This window comes from Dendrobates tinctorius, unplaced genomic scaffold, assembly GCF_039654945.1.
Source record: "Dendrobates tinctorius isolate UK_male_01 unplaced genomic scaffold, ASM3965494v1 ptg000007l, whole genome shotgun sequence".
In the NCBI taxonomy this organism is placed as follows: Eukaryota; Metazoa; Chordata; class Amphibia; order Anura; family Dendrobatidae; genus Dendrobates; species Dendrobates tinctorius.
Genome location: NW_027361675.1, coordinates 24,971,989 through 24,989,042, shown reverse-complemented (window position 1 = coordinate 24,989,042; position 17,054 = coordinate 24,971,989). Strand labels below are relative to the sequence as shown.

The 17,054-nt window shown below is 46.2% G+C and overlaps 1 protein-coding gene across 1 annotated transcript in view; it reads right to left on the bottom strand.

Annotated features, from left to right (window-relative positions):
- Nucleotides 1-181: 181 nt before the first annotated feature.
- Nucleotides 182-17,054, bottom strand: part of SRSF10 (serine and arginine rich splicing factor 10) — a 39,877-nt gene continuing 23,004 nt past the window's right edge. The window contains exons 3-6 of the mRNA XM_073572720.1: nucleotides 7,362-7,465; nucleotides 2,996-3,161; nucleotides 2,859-2,906; nucleotides 182-1,869 (exon numbers count right to left, since the gene is read on the bottom strand). Coding sequence (XP_073428821.1) covers nucleotides 1,608-1,869; nucleotides 2,859-2,906; nucleotides 2,996-3,161; nucleotides 7,362-7,465 — 580 coding nt within the window. The 3' untranslated portion in view covers nucleotides 182-1,607. The remainder of the gene's footprint in view (nucleotides 1,870-2,858; nucleotides 2,907-2,995; nucleotides 3,162-7,361; nucleotides 7,466-17,054) is intronic.

Sequence of the window (17,054 nt, the reverse complement as noted above, 5' to 3'; positions counted from 1 at the left end):
ATTTGAGTGACATCCCTGCAGCCTATAGGTTATTTTTTTTTATTCTGATCTGAGTTTTGAGGACACCGATAACAAATGTGCCTTTTTAACTTTATTTGCAATAAATGTAGAAGGAAAATATAGGAAAAATATTTTTACTGTTGCCTGACAAGGCAAGATATAAAAAAAGTTCACATTAGGATAAGACAAAAGACTTAAGTTTAATGGAGAATAGTTTGACAAACATATCAAATGTATCATTTAAAGTACACATTTTAGAATATGAACTGTAAGATACACTTAGGACAGATGTTTTGAAATATAGTATATGCAATAATGAATATACATATTGATCACTGATCAAATGGTCACTTTTTACACAGTATTTCCTGCATTTTTTTTTTTTTATAGCCATGGATTATGATGCCTTTACATCTGCTAAAGAATTTGCCTCTCCCCCCCCCCCCCCCCCCCACCCCCCACCGACAACATTCACCTAGTCTAAAATGAATAGAAAAAGTGTCAGTGCTTTTGTCTTTTAAACCACCTCTTCCTTCAGGGATCACCTACCAGGCTGCCTAAAGGCTCTAGATTTATAAAATATCCCTTGTGTTTGCCGATCGTGGAGAAGGGAAGTTACTAGTAGCTCACATCAGTGTTAACATGCAAACATAAGGTGTTAATGTGAAACACAACATTCAAGTCAATTTTGCATATTTATAGTAGTTGAGCTTTCCTGCAGAAGAAAACCAAGAGCTATAAAAAGAAATGTGCAGAACAGAAAGAAAATAGATTGTGCCACGATTACTGGACTGAACACTGGCCTCTTGACATGTACCGAAAGCCTCATATAAGCCTATGAGACTATTCATTCAGGTCAGGAGACCCACGGTTAATCTGGGCACTGAAGTCTGCACACGCGGGGCTGCCTAACTGTGCAAAAAAAAAAAAAAATAGATCTCTTTCCAAGAACCATTAAAATGCACCTGCATATGATTTTTGAGTCAATGAATTTAACTAACGTGTTAGGCCATGTTTGTAGAATAGAATTAAACATTACCAAATCAATACGTCAAACATCCTGGTACATGCTGATATAGGTTACATTTTCAAAGGTTCCCCAGGCTATGCAAAACTATAAGAAATAAGGAATATGACTGGCAATACTCCCAAAGCTTATATCTGTGAGGGGACCTTTAATGTTTAACCACAACCACTAAACAATACCATTTCCTTGTATTTCCCTTTTGTAATAGGCAGAAGACCGTAAACAAGAACTTTAAGAATGAATACTTTTATGGTCCATTAGCAATTGAATTTTGGTTTAGTGTCTTGTAGCTAGACAAGCTAGTAACACCACTGGACACACCAATACCAAACTGTCCTTTCAGAATTTCAAGAAGTAGCAAAAACAGTAACTTAAAAACAAATGCCAACAGGGGGGAAAAAGAAAAGATTCTATTATACTGACTGTAAGAGAGTCTATTCTACTTTGATCAGCTGCTGTCATATGGGAACAGAAAATTTCATGACTGTAGCACATTAGAAGGGATGGGAGGCAGGTGATTGAGGGTGAGGAGAAAAACAAAAAAAATTAACATTTCTATGAGAAAAACTGGACAGCTGAATTAATGGCCACTTGATTTGTGACTATTCCAAGACCGCGATCTCGATTTTGACCGGGACCTTGACGGTGAGTGAGAATGAGACTTTGATCTTTCGCGTTCTTCTTTTCTCGCCTCTCGACCTGGTTTGTATTTGCCTTCTGCTTTGGACCGGGATTGTGATCTAGATCCAGAACGTCGCTGCTCTTTCCTTTCTTCTCTTGGCTGGGATTTGGATCGTGATCTAGTGTTCGATCTGGATGGTGATCTTTGCCGGCGATTGAATCTACAGGAAAATTGACAAATGATTACTTTGAATAGAGAATGTGACATACCCAATCAACCTTAAGTTTGGAAAGGGGACACATCCAATGACACTGTACAGGTTAAACAGGCTCCATCCTCCATTTCTGAGACATGCATCTTGGGAATTTTTTGTATACTAGTTTATCTAGCACCATTAATTCCACAGCACTTTCCAGACATCACTGACGATTGGTGTTTACAATCTAAATTCCCTACCACTATGACTATGGAGAACCCTTGAAAACACAGGGAGAACAAATACGCTCCTTGCACTTTCTACAGGTGGTACTAGAGTTCTAGTCCTCTTCCTCTCTAGAGATAATTTGCATATTTTCCAGAGGAGCTTTGCAGCTTAAAAGTCTCCTCACCTTGGCACGTCAGTCTTCACATGTCACTCTCGCAAGGAGAAACGTTACCCACTTGGATCCAAGTTACTTTTTAAAACACACATTGGCTTCACCATAGCAACGATCGGGCCCCCGTGATGACATCGCGAGGGCACGGATCTGGAGGCAGAGGAAGCTCCCGTCCCTCTGCCTCCTGAATGTTGCGATCGATCACAGCATTTAGAAGGCTAACAGCCAGGGGCAGCACTGACACCACTCCCGGCTGTTAGTACAGAAGCTCGGCCACTGGCAGCTCTGAACTCCTGCGCTGCACTGATCAGGCAGGAGATGCTGATATTTCAGCATCTCCTGCGTGATCATGCTGTGATTGGTCAGTTATATTGACTGAGTACAGTGATCTGGGTGAGGGCAACAGCATGGGTTCACGCACTAATTCCCGTGTCGACTTAACACAGTGAGTTTAAACAAATGACGGGCATAGCCTGTCATGGCGTGGGAAACGACACCCGATAACGGACTATGCCCGCCGTTGGACATTAAGGGGTTAAACTGCAAAAAAAATAAAAAATTCTTGAGAGATTGAGTGAGGGTGGAGGTAGAAGAAACGTGTTATCGTCATCACCTGCCATGATGTGATCGGCTCCTGCTACGACGTGGTCTCTCAGCTCTCCTATGAAAAACAAACGTTAATGAATTTCAAATAACTGCCACACAGATCACTTCTAGATATAGGTTAAGCATTGTTCTGTATATGCTTACCCTTTAGGACTATAAGATTTTTCATAATTCTGATCAAAGGAATGGCTTCGAGACCTCCTTCTTTCATAACTGCGGCTTCTAGATCGTCTGTTGTATCGGTCATAATCATCATAACGTGAGGAACCATATGAGCTCCTTCCTTCTTTAGCCTTCATTTGATTTGGTGCTGTGAATGAGCAAACAGAACTTAATAAATGTTTGTAAATGAAACCCTTCCTGACATGTGCCTTACATCTGAAAGCTAATATAATGCTTACATTTGCTGACTGGCTCTAATTTTGAAGAGCCAGAATAGATTGGAATTACTGATGACACTTTTCACATAGAAGAATTGCTTTACTTCATCATCACTGCATTGTTAGCTTGTTTTACTACATCTATTTAGTCAATTGAGCCTTCAGTATTCTATTGTCTTAGGGTGACCAATTAAAATGTCCGCTCTGATGACAATCTTAATTACAAGTTGCATCACCTACTTTCATAAAGACTGTAAGGTATACAGTTTTAGGATTTCTTAGCTTAATCATAGTATACTGATGGGTTTCTTAGATATGCCTTGTTCTTGAATTAACACGGATAGTTTTTGCTATATATGTCCTCCATACATCTGTGACCCTGTCTCCCGGTACTTACCTGCACACAACCTATGATCCTCACAAGATCTCATTCTCTACTCCCACAATCACATACAAGATTTCTCCCATGCTTCCCCCCTACTCTGGAACTCTCTACCACAACATATCAGACTCTCGCCTACCATGGAAACCTTCAAAAAGAACCTGAAGACCGACCTCTTCCGACAAGCCTACAACCTGCAGTAACCACCGATGCCACTGCACGATCAGCTCTACCCTCAACTTCTGTATCCTGACCCATCGCTCCTCCTGTACCAGTCGTGACATGTATCGTTTAACCCCTCTCTGCGAGACGACGTACTATCCCATCCATGTGCACTGGGACTTAATTCCCATTGTCAGGCTCTGTCTTTGAATCGGAGACCCCGCGGCATGACGACATCCCAGTCTCCAGGCCTGAGAGACTTCCTGTCATGCACAGTGTAAAATGCATGCAGCGCTGACCGCTTCTATAGCATGCAGATCTGCAGAAAATGAGTGTCCCATAGTGGGACAAGGTGTAGTAAAAAAAAAAAAAAAAAAAAAATCAATCCAGCAATAAATACATTTTTGAAAGAAAAATAAGCGTTATAGCTCAGAACAAAGCAATGCAAAAATAATTTTACAATAGTTTTTATTTAATAAAAGCACAGAAACAAAAGTTATATAAATGAGGTATAGCTGTAATTGTACGGACCCGCATAAAACTACTTTATCAATTTTACCATAAGCTGAACGGTGAAGTGAAGTGTCTTTTAGTGTGTGACAGCTGCCAAACAAAAATTCGCTATAAATAGTAAATCAAACCCCCCTTTATCACCTCCTTAGTTAGCGAAAAATAAAATGTATTTCTTTCAATTTTCCCATTAGGGTTAAGGCTAAAATTAGGGTTGGGATTAGGGGTGTGTTGAGGTTAGGACTGGAGTTAGAATTGGGGGGGGGGGGGGGGTTTCCACAGTTTAGGCACATCAGGGCTCTCCAAACGCGACATGGCGTCTGATCTCAGTTCCAGCCAATTTTGCATTGAAAAGTCAAACGGCGCTCCTTCCCTTCAAAGCTCTGTCATGTGCCCAAACAGTGGTTTACCTGCATATCAGCGTACACAGGACAAATTGTACAACTTTTGGAGTCCAATTTCTCCTGTGATCCTTGGTAAAATAAAACAAATTGGAACTGAAGTAAATTTTGTGAAAAAAAGTTAAATATTCATTTTTTTCCCCACATTCCAAAAATTCCTGTGAAGCACCTGAAGGGTTAATAAACTTCTTGAATGTGGTTTGGAGCACCTTCAGGGGTGGTTTTTAGAACGGTGTCACTTTTGGGTATTTTCTGTCATATAGACCCTCAAAGTGACTTCAAATGTGATATGGTCCCAAAGAAAAAAAAAGTTTTAAAAATGAGAAATTGCTGGTCAACTTTTAACCCCTTAATGACGAGCTTTTTTGGTTTTGTGTTTTTTGCTCCCCTTCTTCCCAGAGCCATAATTTTTTTTATTTTTCCGTCAATATGGCCATGTGAGGGCTTATTTTTTTGCGGAACGAGTTGTACTTTTGAACGACATCATTGCTTTTAGCATGTCTTATACCAGAAAATGGGGAAAAAAATTCCAAGTGCGGTGAAATTGCAGAAAAAAAAAAAAAAAGAAAGTGGAATCCCACACTTGTTTTTTGTTTGGCTTTTTTGCTAGGTTCACTAAATGCCAAAACTGACCTGCCATTATGATTCTCCAGGTCATTAAGAGTTCATAGACACCAAACATGTGTAGGTTCTTTTTTTTTTTTATCTAAGTGGTGAAAGAAATTCCAAGGTTTGCTAAAAAAAAAAAAAAAAAATCCCAACCACTTTCCAATACCTGTAGGGTCTCCATTTTTCGTGATCTTGGGTCTGGTGAGGGCTTATTTTTTTGCATGCCGAGCTGACACTTGATACCATTTATGTGCAGATACGATCTTTTGATTGCCCATTATTGCATTTTAAATGCAATGTCGTGGCAACCCCCCCAACAAAAGTACTTCTGGCGTTTTGATTTTTTTTCCTCGCTACGCCGTTTAGCGATCAGGTTAATCCTTTTTATTGATAGATTGGGCGATTCTGAACGTGGCGATACCAAATGTCTGATTTTTTTATAATTTTATTTTGAATGGGGCGAATGGGGGGGGGGGGGGAATTTTAATTTGTTTTTTCATATTTTTAAAAACTTTTAGCATGCTTCAGTAGTCTCTCCATGGGAGGCTAGAAGCTGCCACAATTCGATTGCCTCTGCTACATAGAGGCGATGCTCAGATCGCCTCTATGTAGCAGATTTACTGCACTGCTATGAACGCTGACCACAGGGTGGCGCTCATAGCATTCTGGCATCAACAACCACAGAGGTCTCAAGGAGACCTCTGGTTGTCATGCAGACACAACGATGACCCCTGATCACGTGACAGGGGTCACCAGTGAGCGCATTTCCGGCCGAATGTGCTTGTTAAATGCCGCTGTCAGAGCTTGACAGCGACATTTAACTAGTTAATAGCCGTGGGCGGATCACGATTCCACCCGTGGCTACTGCGGGCACTTGTCAGCTGTTCAAAACAGCTGACATGTCCCCGCCTTTGATACGGGCTCACTGCCGGAGCCCACATCAAAGCGGGGCTGCTGCCATCGGACGTACTTTTCCGTCCAACGGCAGTAAGAGGATATTTATGCAACCACATTAATTTTATTATTTCACTTTGCTTTTCAATTCAAACGCACAGATTTATTAAAGTGAACCTGTCACCTCATTTTTAGATATTAAATTGGCACCAGTGCGGTGTTAGTGAAGCAATGTGCATCACTAACATTTTTGTGAAATAAACTCTGCAAGTTTAAAACACTGTCATTATAGGCTTCCCTCACATACCTTTTCATTCAGACGCCCATAGCATTGCATTTGATTGGCGTGACTGGCCCAAAGTCATATCAAATTCCGCGCATACGCACTGCCCATCTGCTCCCTGGGCAAGCACACTGAGTGTACATCCCCAGTATCATGTTAGAAACACGCATTTGCCAAGCGCAGCGCGGAGGGGAACACAGTGGCGTGCATAGCGTGGGCGCTGACTCATCATGTGGCCACTGACTATAGCGGTTCCGGCGCATTTGACATGAAGCTGGGGCTGTACAGCCAAAGTCAATGCGCATGCCCATGGAGCAGATGGGCAACACGCATGCACAGGATTTAACACATGGTTGCTGTGACTTCGGGCCAGTCACGGCAATCAAATGCAATGCCGCGGGCGTGCCCAATTTCAAAAGTACACTGAATGATCAGTGACCGAAAAGAAAGTCACCACCCATATGCCTGAAAGAAAAGGTATGTGAGGGAAGCCCATGACAGTGTTTTTAAACCTAATACTTAAAGCTTTTCTTTGACAAAAACATGTCAGTGATGTACATTGCATCACTAACAAAACACTGGGGCTAGTTTAAGTAAAAAATCTGGTGATAGTTTCCCCTGAAAAGGTGGAAAGAGCTCTGAAGTGATTCTTGGTATGATTTTTTTCCCCCATATAATTGGCATTTTAACAGGGACGTGAACTTAAAGCCACTGTATATTCACTCTGTGAAAGACATGGAATAGATCAATTAGTTAAGATGTTAGAGGCAATTCTAGAACTAGTAATCCGATCATTGTCTTCATTTTAAAAAAAATGCTCCGAAAATATGAAATCCAAATTGCGTGGTACACAACATTATGCATGAGGTAATTTTGTTTCAATACTTACTTTTTCGATCTCCTTGAGCAAACTGAATTTCAATTTGGCGTCCACAAATCCATCGCCTGTCTAAATTATGCAAGGCATCTTCTGCATCACGGACATCTTCAAACGTGCTGGCAGTTAAGGTACTTTACAGTATTGTGTGGATAAAATACAAGCTTTTCGCATAATATGTTAACAGAAGAGAGGAGCGCCATTAACCATAAGTCACAACATACAATGTAACAGAAGAGAGGAGCGCCATTAACCATAAGTCACAACATACAAACAGCCAAATCATTTCACCACCATAATTTATGTTCAGTTGTGCGAGCTCTGTTCAAAGTCACTAATGCAAATTCCATCATACTGAACAGTAAGCAAAGTATTACTTGTGCGCTTCTATCAAAATATTATAAATGGAAGCCAAAACAGACATGAATAGCGCCAAATCCAGGGTGATTGGTGACCAACAGAACTATCAATCTGCTGTCATTGTTATTAACTCATTGCTGATCCATTACCTAAATGATGGGATATATTGTAGCAGAAAAAAAAAAAAAAAAAAAAAAAAAGGAGATTTTTGTGTACTCACCGTAAAATCTCTTTCTCTTAGCCTTTAATTGGGGGACACAGAACCTTGGGTGTTATGCTGCTGTCCACTAGGAGGCGACACTATGCATAATCTGAAAAAAGATTAACTTTGGCTCCTCCTCTGCAGTATACACCCCTGGACGGCGTCAGCCTTCTCCAGTTTTGTGCCAAAGCATAAGGAGGAATGTAACCAAATAACATAACCATGCCTGTAAGAAGGCTACTATGTACGAGCTCAAGAACAATGAGAACTCAACAGGAAACAACGGCCCGTAAGGGCAACAGGGTGGGAGCTGTGTCCCCCAATTAAAGGCTAAGAGAAAGAGATTTTACGGTGAGTACACAAAAATCTCCTTTACTCTGTCGCCTAATTGGGGGACACAGAACCTTGGGACGTCCCAAAGCAGTCCCTGGGTGGGAAGCAGTGGACGAATATTGTGCTGACAGTCCCCTAGACTTGGGGTACTGCCGCCTGCAGAACCAGTCTACCCAGGCTCGCATCCGCTGAGGACTGGGTATGAACACTGTAGTGTTTCGTAAACGTGTGTAGGCTAGTCCAAGTGGCCGCCTTGCACACTTGTTGTGCCGAAGCCTGATGCCGAATGGCCCAGGAGGCCCCTACTGCCCGTGTAGAGTGTGCCGTGATACCGGCCGGAAGAGGGGAACTGTTAAGTCGGTAGGCCTCATGTATGGTGGACTTGATCCACCTGGCAAGGGTAGCCTTGGAAGCCGGCAACCCCTTGCGACTACCTTCCGTAAGAATGAAGAGGGAATCGGATTTCCGGAAAGGTGCAGTCCTGGACACGTAAATCCGCAATGCCCTGACTAGGTCAAGCGTATGCAGAGCCTTCTCCACTCTATGTACCGGAACCGGGCAAAGGGAAGGCAGTGAAATCTCTTTGTTAAGGTGAAAGTTGGACACAACCTTCGGAAGGAAGGATGGTACCGTGCGGAGAACCACCTTGTCCTGGTGAAAGGCTAGGAAAGGTCGTCTGCAGGAAAGTGCTGACAATTCCGACACTCTGCGTAACGAGGTGATAGCCACTAGAAAAAACACTTTCTGAGACAGAATGGAGAGTGGAACTTCTCTAAGAGGTTCGAAGGGTGGAGCTTGCAATGCTGTCAGGACCAGATTGAGGTCCCACGTATCCATCGGACGTTTGTAGGGAGGAACCAATCGGGAAACTCCCTGGATGAAAGTCCTTACTTGCGGTTTAATAGCAATGTGCTTTTGAAAAAGGACTGAAAGCGCCGACACCTGACTCTTAAGCGAACTTAAGGATAGCTTGGCATCTAGGCCCGATTGAAGAAAACCTAGTACCTTCGGGAGGTAATAAGGGAGTGGGACTTGTCCATGAGATTCGCACCAAGAAAAGAAGGCTCTCCAGGTACGATAATAGAGCTTGGCAGAGGCAGGCTTCCTTGCCCTGATCATAGTTGCAATGACTGCCGGTGAAAAACCTGCCTGGGTTAGAATCCAGGTTTCAAGGGCCATGCCGTCAAATTGAGGGCCCCTGAATTCTGGTGGAAGAACGGACCTTGAGACAGAAGGTCGTGGCGGTCGGATAGACGCCAGGGGGCGTCTGCCATAAGTTGGACGATGTCGGCGTACCAAGTACGTCTGGGCCAGTCTGGCGCGATGAGGATGGTCGGAACTCCCTCTTGCTTGACCTTCCTCACGACCCTGGCTATTAGGGGGAGGGGTGGAAAGATGTACAGGAGTCGGAACTGGGACCAGTCCTGGACCAGGGCATCCGCTCCGAGCGACCGCGGGTCGTGTGTCCTGGCTATGAAATTGGGAACCTTGGCATTGAGATGGGATGCCATTAGGTCCACATCCGGGGTTCCCCATCGTTGACAGATCTGGTAAAAAATCTCGGGATGGAGAGACCACTCCCCCGAGTCCATTCCTTGCCTGCTGAGGAAGTCGGCTTCCCAGTTTTCTACACCCGGAATGTGTACCGCAGAAAGAACCGACCTTGTGTCTTCCGCCCAGCGGAGGATATGAGCCACTTCTCTCATTGCCTGGGCGCTGCGGGTCCCGCCTTGGTGATTCACGTATGCCACAGCCGTGGCATTGTCCGACTGTATCCGTATGTGCGAGGCTGCAAGCAAGTGATGAAAGGCTCTCAGTGCCAAGAGAATGGCCCTGATTTCCAGAACATTGATGGGCAATGTCACTTCCCTCGGTGACCACTTGCCCTGTGCCCTGTGATGTAGGTGTACCACCCCCCAGCCTGTCAGGCTTGCATCGGTAGTCAGGATCTTCCATTGTCCTGAGAGGAATGGCTTCCCTCGTGTAAGCGAGGTTGGTTTGAGCCACCAGTGCAGGGACCTCCTGGTCGATGACGTCAACCTGAACTCCCTGTCGAGGGAGAAGGGGTTCCTGTCCCAAGATCTGAGTATGGCTAGCTGAAGGACCCTGAGGTGAAACTGGGCAAATGGCACTGCCTCTATTGCTGCTGCCATCCTGCCGAGGATTCTCATGGCAAACCGGAGAGATCGAGGAGGACTGCGAAGGAGTGTGCGAACTCCCAGACGGATGGGCCAGTGTCTTGTCCTTGGGAAGGAGCACCAGGCCCCTGGTGGTGTCGAATACCATTCCCAGGAATGTTAGAGTCCGAGTTGGGATGGTCGACGATTTCTGTAGGTTGACTAGCCATCCCAGGCGACTCAGTGTCTAGAGTGATTGAGACACTGACCTCGCAGTCTTTGAAAGTGGGAGACTTGACGAGGAGGTCGTCCAGGTACGGGACGACTAGAATGCCTCTTGAGTGCAGGACGTCCATGGTGGCCGCCATGACTTTGGTGAACGTTCTTGGAGCTGTGGCGAGTCCGAACGGAAGGGCGACAAACTGGTAGTGGTTTTGGTTGACCGCGAACCTGAGAAACCTTTGGTGGGCGGGAGCAATTGGTATGTGGAGATACGCATCCTGTATGTCTATGGAGGCGAGGAATTCTCCCTGCTCCATGGATGCAACGATGGACCGGAGGGACTCCATGCGGAAATGACGGACCCGTACGTAATTGTTGAGCTGTTTTAGGTCCAGTATGGGTCGGACGCCGCCTCCTTTCTTGGGGACTACAAACAAATTTGAGTAGAATCCTCGGAATCTCTCGTTCTCGGGAACCGGCACCACAACTCCTGATTGAAGGAGAGAGGAAACCGCTTGGTGGAAGACACAAGTCTTTTCTGGTGGTGTTGGAGGAACAGAAAGGAAGAACCGGTTCGGTGGAACGGAAGTGAACTCTATCTTGTATCCGGAAGACACTATTTCCCTGACCCACCTGTCTTCTGTAATAGGCAGCCAGACTTGCTGAAAGAGTAAAAGTCGGCCGCCTACTGGTGGGGTGTCTTCCGGAGGTCTCGAGTCATGATGAAGTGAAGTTCTGAGGTTTTCCTCCCTTGGGTTTCGCTTGGCCTGCTTTCGACTGCCAAGCCCGGTCCGGTCGCTGCTGCGTCCGTGGGTTGTCTCTGCGTGGAGAACGGTTGCGGTTTTGCACTGGGCGCGAAACGGACCAGCCCGAGGAATTCCGAAAGGATCGGAATCGCGTCTGGTTTCTTCGTTTGAACGTGCGTTTCGGTTTTAGTTGAGGGAGAGAGGTACTCTTACCCCCGGTGGCATTGGCCATCATGGTGTCCAACTTTTCGCCGAAAAGTCTACCAGTAGAATACGGAAGTCGCGTGAGGGACTTCTTTGAGGCCGCATCCGCTTTCCATTCTCGCAGCCAGAGGATGCGTCGGATCGTGATGGCGTTTGATGCTATTCCCGCTACACCTCTGGCGGAATCCAGGGCTGCATGAATCATGTAGTCTGCTACCACTGCCATCTGGACCGCTTGGTCCGAGAGTTCAGGATTTGAAGCCTGAAGACCCTCCTGTAGTCTTTTGGCCCAAGCTAGGATGGCCTTGGCTGCCCAAACTGAAGCAAACGCAGGGCCCAGAAGAGGCGCCTGCCGCTTCGAAAATAGAACGAGCCATGCGTTCTACTTGCCGGTCTGCTGCGTCCCTGAGGGTTGAGCTATCCGGCAGAGAGAGTAAAGTCTGCGCTGCTAGCCTAGAAACCGGAGGGTCCACTTCAGGTGGATCTGCCCATTGTTTGGTGTCTTCCTGTGGGAAGGGGTACTTCGCTTCCAGATATTTGCGATTAGCGAATTTTTTGTCAGGCTGCGCAAACTGTTTGGTAAGTATTTTCTCAAACTCATCGTGATTAGGGAAGACCTTAGGTGGTTTTTGAACACTTTCGAAGCAAATCCTATGTTTTGGGACTTCCGGGGGCGACTCTGGAATTTTTAGCACCCGATGAATAGAAGAAATTATGTCCTCAACTAGCGCTGTATTGCTAGGGGGAGAAGGTACCACGGACCTGACCGTTTCATTATCTGAGTCGGAGTCACAGATGCCCTCCGAATCCTGTGCCTCACTAAGGTGATCCCTGGAGGGCGACCTGGGGCGGGGGTCTTCTGTGGTGGGGGATCCCTGTGGTAAATTGCACTGTCTGTCTGTGGCAGGGGACTGCCCAGGAGACCTGGAATGACGCTGTCTCTCCCTAGAGGGGAACGACCTTGTGCTATAGTGCGACTCAGGTGATCGAGACCTGTGAGTCCGCTTACGTCTGTGAGAGTCGGAAGCAGCATGTTCCTGAGACAAGCTGTCCGTTTGCTGTGTACCGTCCATAGCCGGGGTCCGACTCTGCAGAGCTTGCAGCAATGTAGCAGTTAGGTTGTCTATGGACTGTGACATAGACTGAGACATCTGAGTTGCCCATTCCGGCGTGGCCTGTGACACTGAAGCGTCAGTAGGGACTCCCTGGGGTTCTGACCCAGAGTTCTGGATGCAGACCCGGCAGTGCGGATACGTGCTGCCACTAGGGAGCGTGGCTTTGCAGGCTGTGCAGAATGCATAGAAACATTCCTGCCTGGTTCTCTTCCTTGAGCCCGGCATAGTGCACAGAGGCTGGCTATAAGGGATCGTACAGGGGTGGCTACTCAGAGGGAACCCACAGAAAGCCTTATAGGAAGTATAGATTCACAGCTGAGTAATGAGAACCCAGCTGTGAGCTTACCCCACCGGTGTGCCCCTAGGTCCAGCGCCGACAGATCCAAGTTCTGTGCCCCCCGGAGACCGCTGTGATGCTTCTCTCCTGGATCTCATCCAGAAAAAATGGCCACCGGGGCTCTGAGGAGAGGGAGGAGGGGGCGGAGAGCTGAAAAGGGCGCGCTGGGCTGTGTAAAAACGCGCCCTTTCTGCCTCAATCCGCCCCTTCTATGACACTCCAGTGTGTCATTTTGGTCATCCGGGGGGCGGGCCGGGGGCGGGGAAAAGGCGGCGGCTTCAGCTAGGCCGAAGCCGCGGTCTAAATTTGAAGCCTGATGCCCAGGAGGGCTCCAGAGCGGCGCGGTAGTCCGGGGGGGGGGGGGGGGGGGGGGGTGCGGGGGCGGATTTGTACCAGACCCCCCCAGAACGGTCGACTGGATAGCGGTGGGGGTAGCAGGGGTAGCGGTTTTTGTATGGGGGGCCCCTGAAGGGCTATGGAGCCGCTGCTGCTGCAGAGACAGGGACGCGGCAAAAGCCCTGTTTCTGCTGTGCCATCCAGTCCGCACCCTCCCCCGGCCCCCACAGGATCCCTCAGCCGGCCTGGGGTCCCTGGAAGCTGCGGAATGCTGCCTGATCTCCGACCCTACCTGAGGCGTCTCAACCTAATACCCCCTGCGGGGGATTAGGGAGGGTGCGTCTGTCACCGTCAGGGGGTCTTCATCCTCGCCTCGACCTCAACCCAGACCCCTTAAGGGTGTTGGGGAAGGAGGGGGGTCTCGACCTCGAACCAGGACCCGAGGGACTGGGGAGGGAGCGACATGGGGAAAAAAACCACCTCAACCTCAACCGGGTACCCCTAATAGGGGACCGAGGAGGGAGCCATGCCGGGAGTCTCGCTGGAGACCCACTTTTCTTCATCTGTATTTCCGTGAAAAAAGGAAAAAAACGGAAGAAAAAAGGTGTGCCTCCTTGCGACACTAAGCAAAAACTGGAGAAGGCTGACGCCGTCCAGGGGTGTATACTGCAGAGGAGGAGCCAAAGTTAATCTTTTTTCAGATTATGCATAGTGTCGCCTCCTAGTGGACAGCAGCATAACACCCAAGGTTCTGTGTCCCCCAATTAGGCGACAGAGTAAAAAAAAAAAATCAGGCAACGGGAGTTAAGGGAGATGTCGGTCTAAAACAAGCTCGCAGTCACTTTACGTGATTGCAGACTTGTGAGTCCTCAAAGCACATACTGCAAGGATTTTCCAGTGTCAGCGCCAGGTCACATGGCTACTAGTATGAGATATACATACTCCTGGCTAGAATCAGACTAGACTACGTCCAGTAAGTGTATTGCACCAGACCAGAAAGTCCAGTTGGATTCTGTCCAGCAGTATGCATCTCTCATACTAGAGGCCATGTGACTGCCATTCCTGGCTCTGACATCGGAGAATCCTCACAGTGTGCAGTGCGTGCTATGTGAAGATTTAAAAGTCTGCAGTCACTGACTGCAGACTTGTTTTAGATCAGACAACCAATTTAAGGGGGATGTTTAACATAACTGCATTATTCGTTTGAGTGCTTTTTTAAAGTTTTTATCCTCTTAATATATTGCAAGCATCATATTGCTTATTTTGCCCTTCTACCCAGCTAATTCTACTGTTTTCCATTAAGTCTATGACATCACATGATTTAAAACTCACTAGCTGAATCCCTCTAAGTTCTATGGAGAAACAGGAGGTCAGTTACCCCTGTACGAGTCATAAGTCACTGGCTGGGACAGAAGCTAGGTCAGGAGCTGAAAAGAGGAATGATTTATGAAGGGAAAAGACTTCTTGTTTCTAAACAGAGCAAGAATTTACTGGGTAGGAGAAGAAAATGAGTAATTGCAAGTACATAGTGCCATATAATATGATGGTTGCAATATATTAAGAGGATAAAAACTGATGGAAATGCTTCTTTAAAGGGTATATCTGAGAAATAAAAGTTGTGGCTTATCCCTACTACCTGATTAGTTAGGGTACAGTTAAATACAAGATTATGTCTAGCTGCGAGGCACAGACAAAACCGAGATATGGTCACATTGCTCGTTTGCAGTGTTTTATTTATGCAAGAAAAACACACAGCAAAGATGCTGAAAGAATTGAAGAGCTGTAGTTTAACGGACAAAATCTTGCTATAAAATACACGGCAAAAAATGCTGCATGCGACTAAGCCCTTTTATGTATGTCAAGGGGACTGTACACAAGGAGGGAGGACATATTTAAAAAAAAAAAAACAAAACCCAAACACATTGAAATAAGTATCTACAAATTCCCTCAGTGTCTGCTGCTTGGCTACATTTTAACTCACCTGTTGTGATGTGCTGTGATCTAGAACTACAGTGGTTTACATTTACCATGAACTTTAAAGGGAACCTGCCCCCCCCCCCCCAGCATTTTTAAGTAAAAGAGCCACCTTGTGCAGCACTAATGCTGCATTCTGTCAAGGTGGCTCTTTTACTTATCGTCCCTTCCACCGCAGAAATAATAGTTTTTAAAAGTTGTCACACATGCCTGTTTCTTGACCGGTGGGCAGGTCTTTCCCCCTCTGACACAGACGCCTCACATCCATCACTCATTTCTTCCTGCCTCCTCTTTCTTTTGAAATTCTGGCGCCTGCACTGTAGTATATATTCTTGGGCATGCGCAGTTAGCGCTGCCCGTTCTCACATCACTTCATGGCCTGGCTATCACGCCTGCGTGGACGCGCTGCCAGAGATCCTGTCCCACAGTCGCTTATGATTTATTCACACTGCGGGGCTGGGAATCTTGGGCATGAGAGCCGCAGAGAACTACTGTGCATGCCCAAGATTCCCAGCCCCGCAGTGTGAATAAATCATAAGCGACTGCGGGGCGGGATCTCTGTCAGCGCGTCGACGCAGCCGCGATAGCAAGGCCAGGATGTGATGTGAGAACAGGCAGCGCTAACTGCTATTAAAAGGTCACACAAAAATCCTGCTCTAAAGGGGGTTTCACACATAGCGAGATCGCTAGCAATATCGCTCGAGCGTCAACGATATTGTGACGCAACAGTGATATCGCTAGCGATCTCGCTAAGTGTGAAATGTAGCGGCGACCGGACCCCCCCCCCGCTGGCTATCGCTGATCGAGCTAGAATGAGCAGGTTCATTTTTCCATCGTTGGCGTCCCGCTGGCCAGCACTCATCGCTGTGTTTGAAGCTTAAAAACGACGAGTGACGTCGTTAGCGATGCAGAGCTCAGCGATACAGGTCTGAATCTGTTACAATTAAGCTATGTGAAAGGCACTCAACGACCATCGAGGTCGTTATGCAGATCGCTGATCTGTCTTGCGTCATTGATGAGATTGGACTGTGTGAAAGCCATCTAGCTATCATTTAACGACGCACCAGTGATCTTTGCGAGGTCGGATCGTTAACGCTGGTGCATCGCTGCTATGTGTGAAGGGGCCTTAAGATATCATGTAGGCGTGTTCATTTTCCACTGTATGTCACTGCCTGCTTAGCATTTGTCTGTGTCATTCAGGGGAATTATTACATGCTCTTAAAAAATTTCTGATACAACCAAATTCGGTTTTATCAAACTATAACCTAAACTTTACAAGCCAATACCTACACATTTAGCCCTGCAGTCACTGTTCCATGATGTGGCCCAGTGTGACATTCAAAAATGGGTGAAAGGCTCTTTAAAAATTCTATTCCATGCTATGGTGAAGGCTCTACAATTGTAACAGTTAAGAAATGGTTCTACGGCTTCAATTCTAATATTTTCAGATCATTCCAAATAACCTTTTTTAAGTAAGGCCTCAGACATCAATCCCTAAAAAAAAAAAAAAAAAAAATACCGTAGTTAACCTATTCTAAGGGATCCGTTCAGTTTTATTTTTGTCCGTTTGTGATCAGCCATGGATCAATATCACCCATATAATTACATGGGTCAGTGGAAACCAGCACACTTATGGTAACATTGCAGTTTTGTCTATGAAACAGTAGAAGCTGACCAAAATCTTATGAAACTCAATACACTGATGAAAAAAATGAGTTTTTTTTTTTAGGAGACTGCAGTTGTTTATGTGAGCAATGGT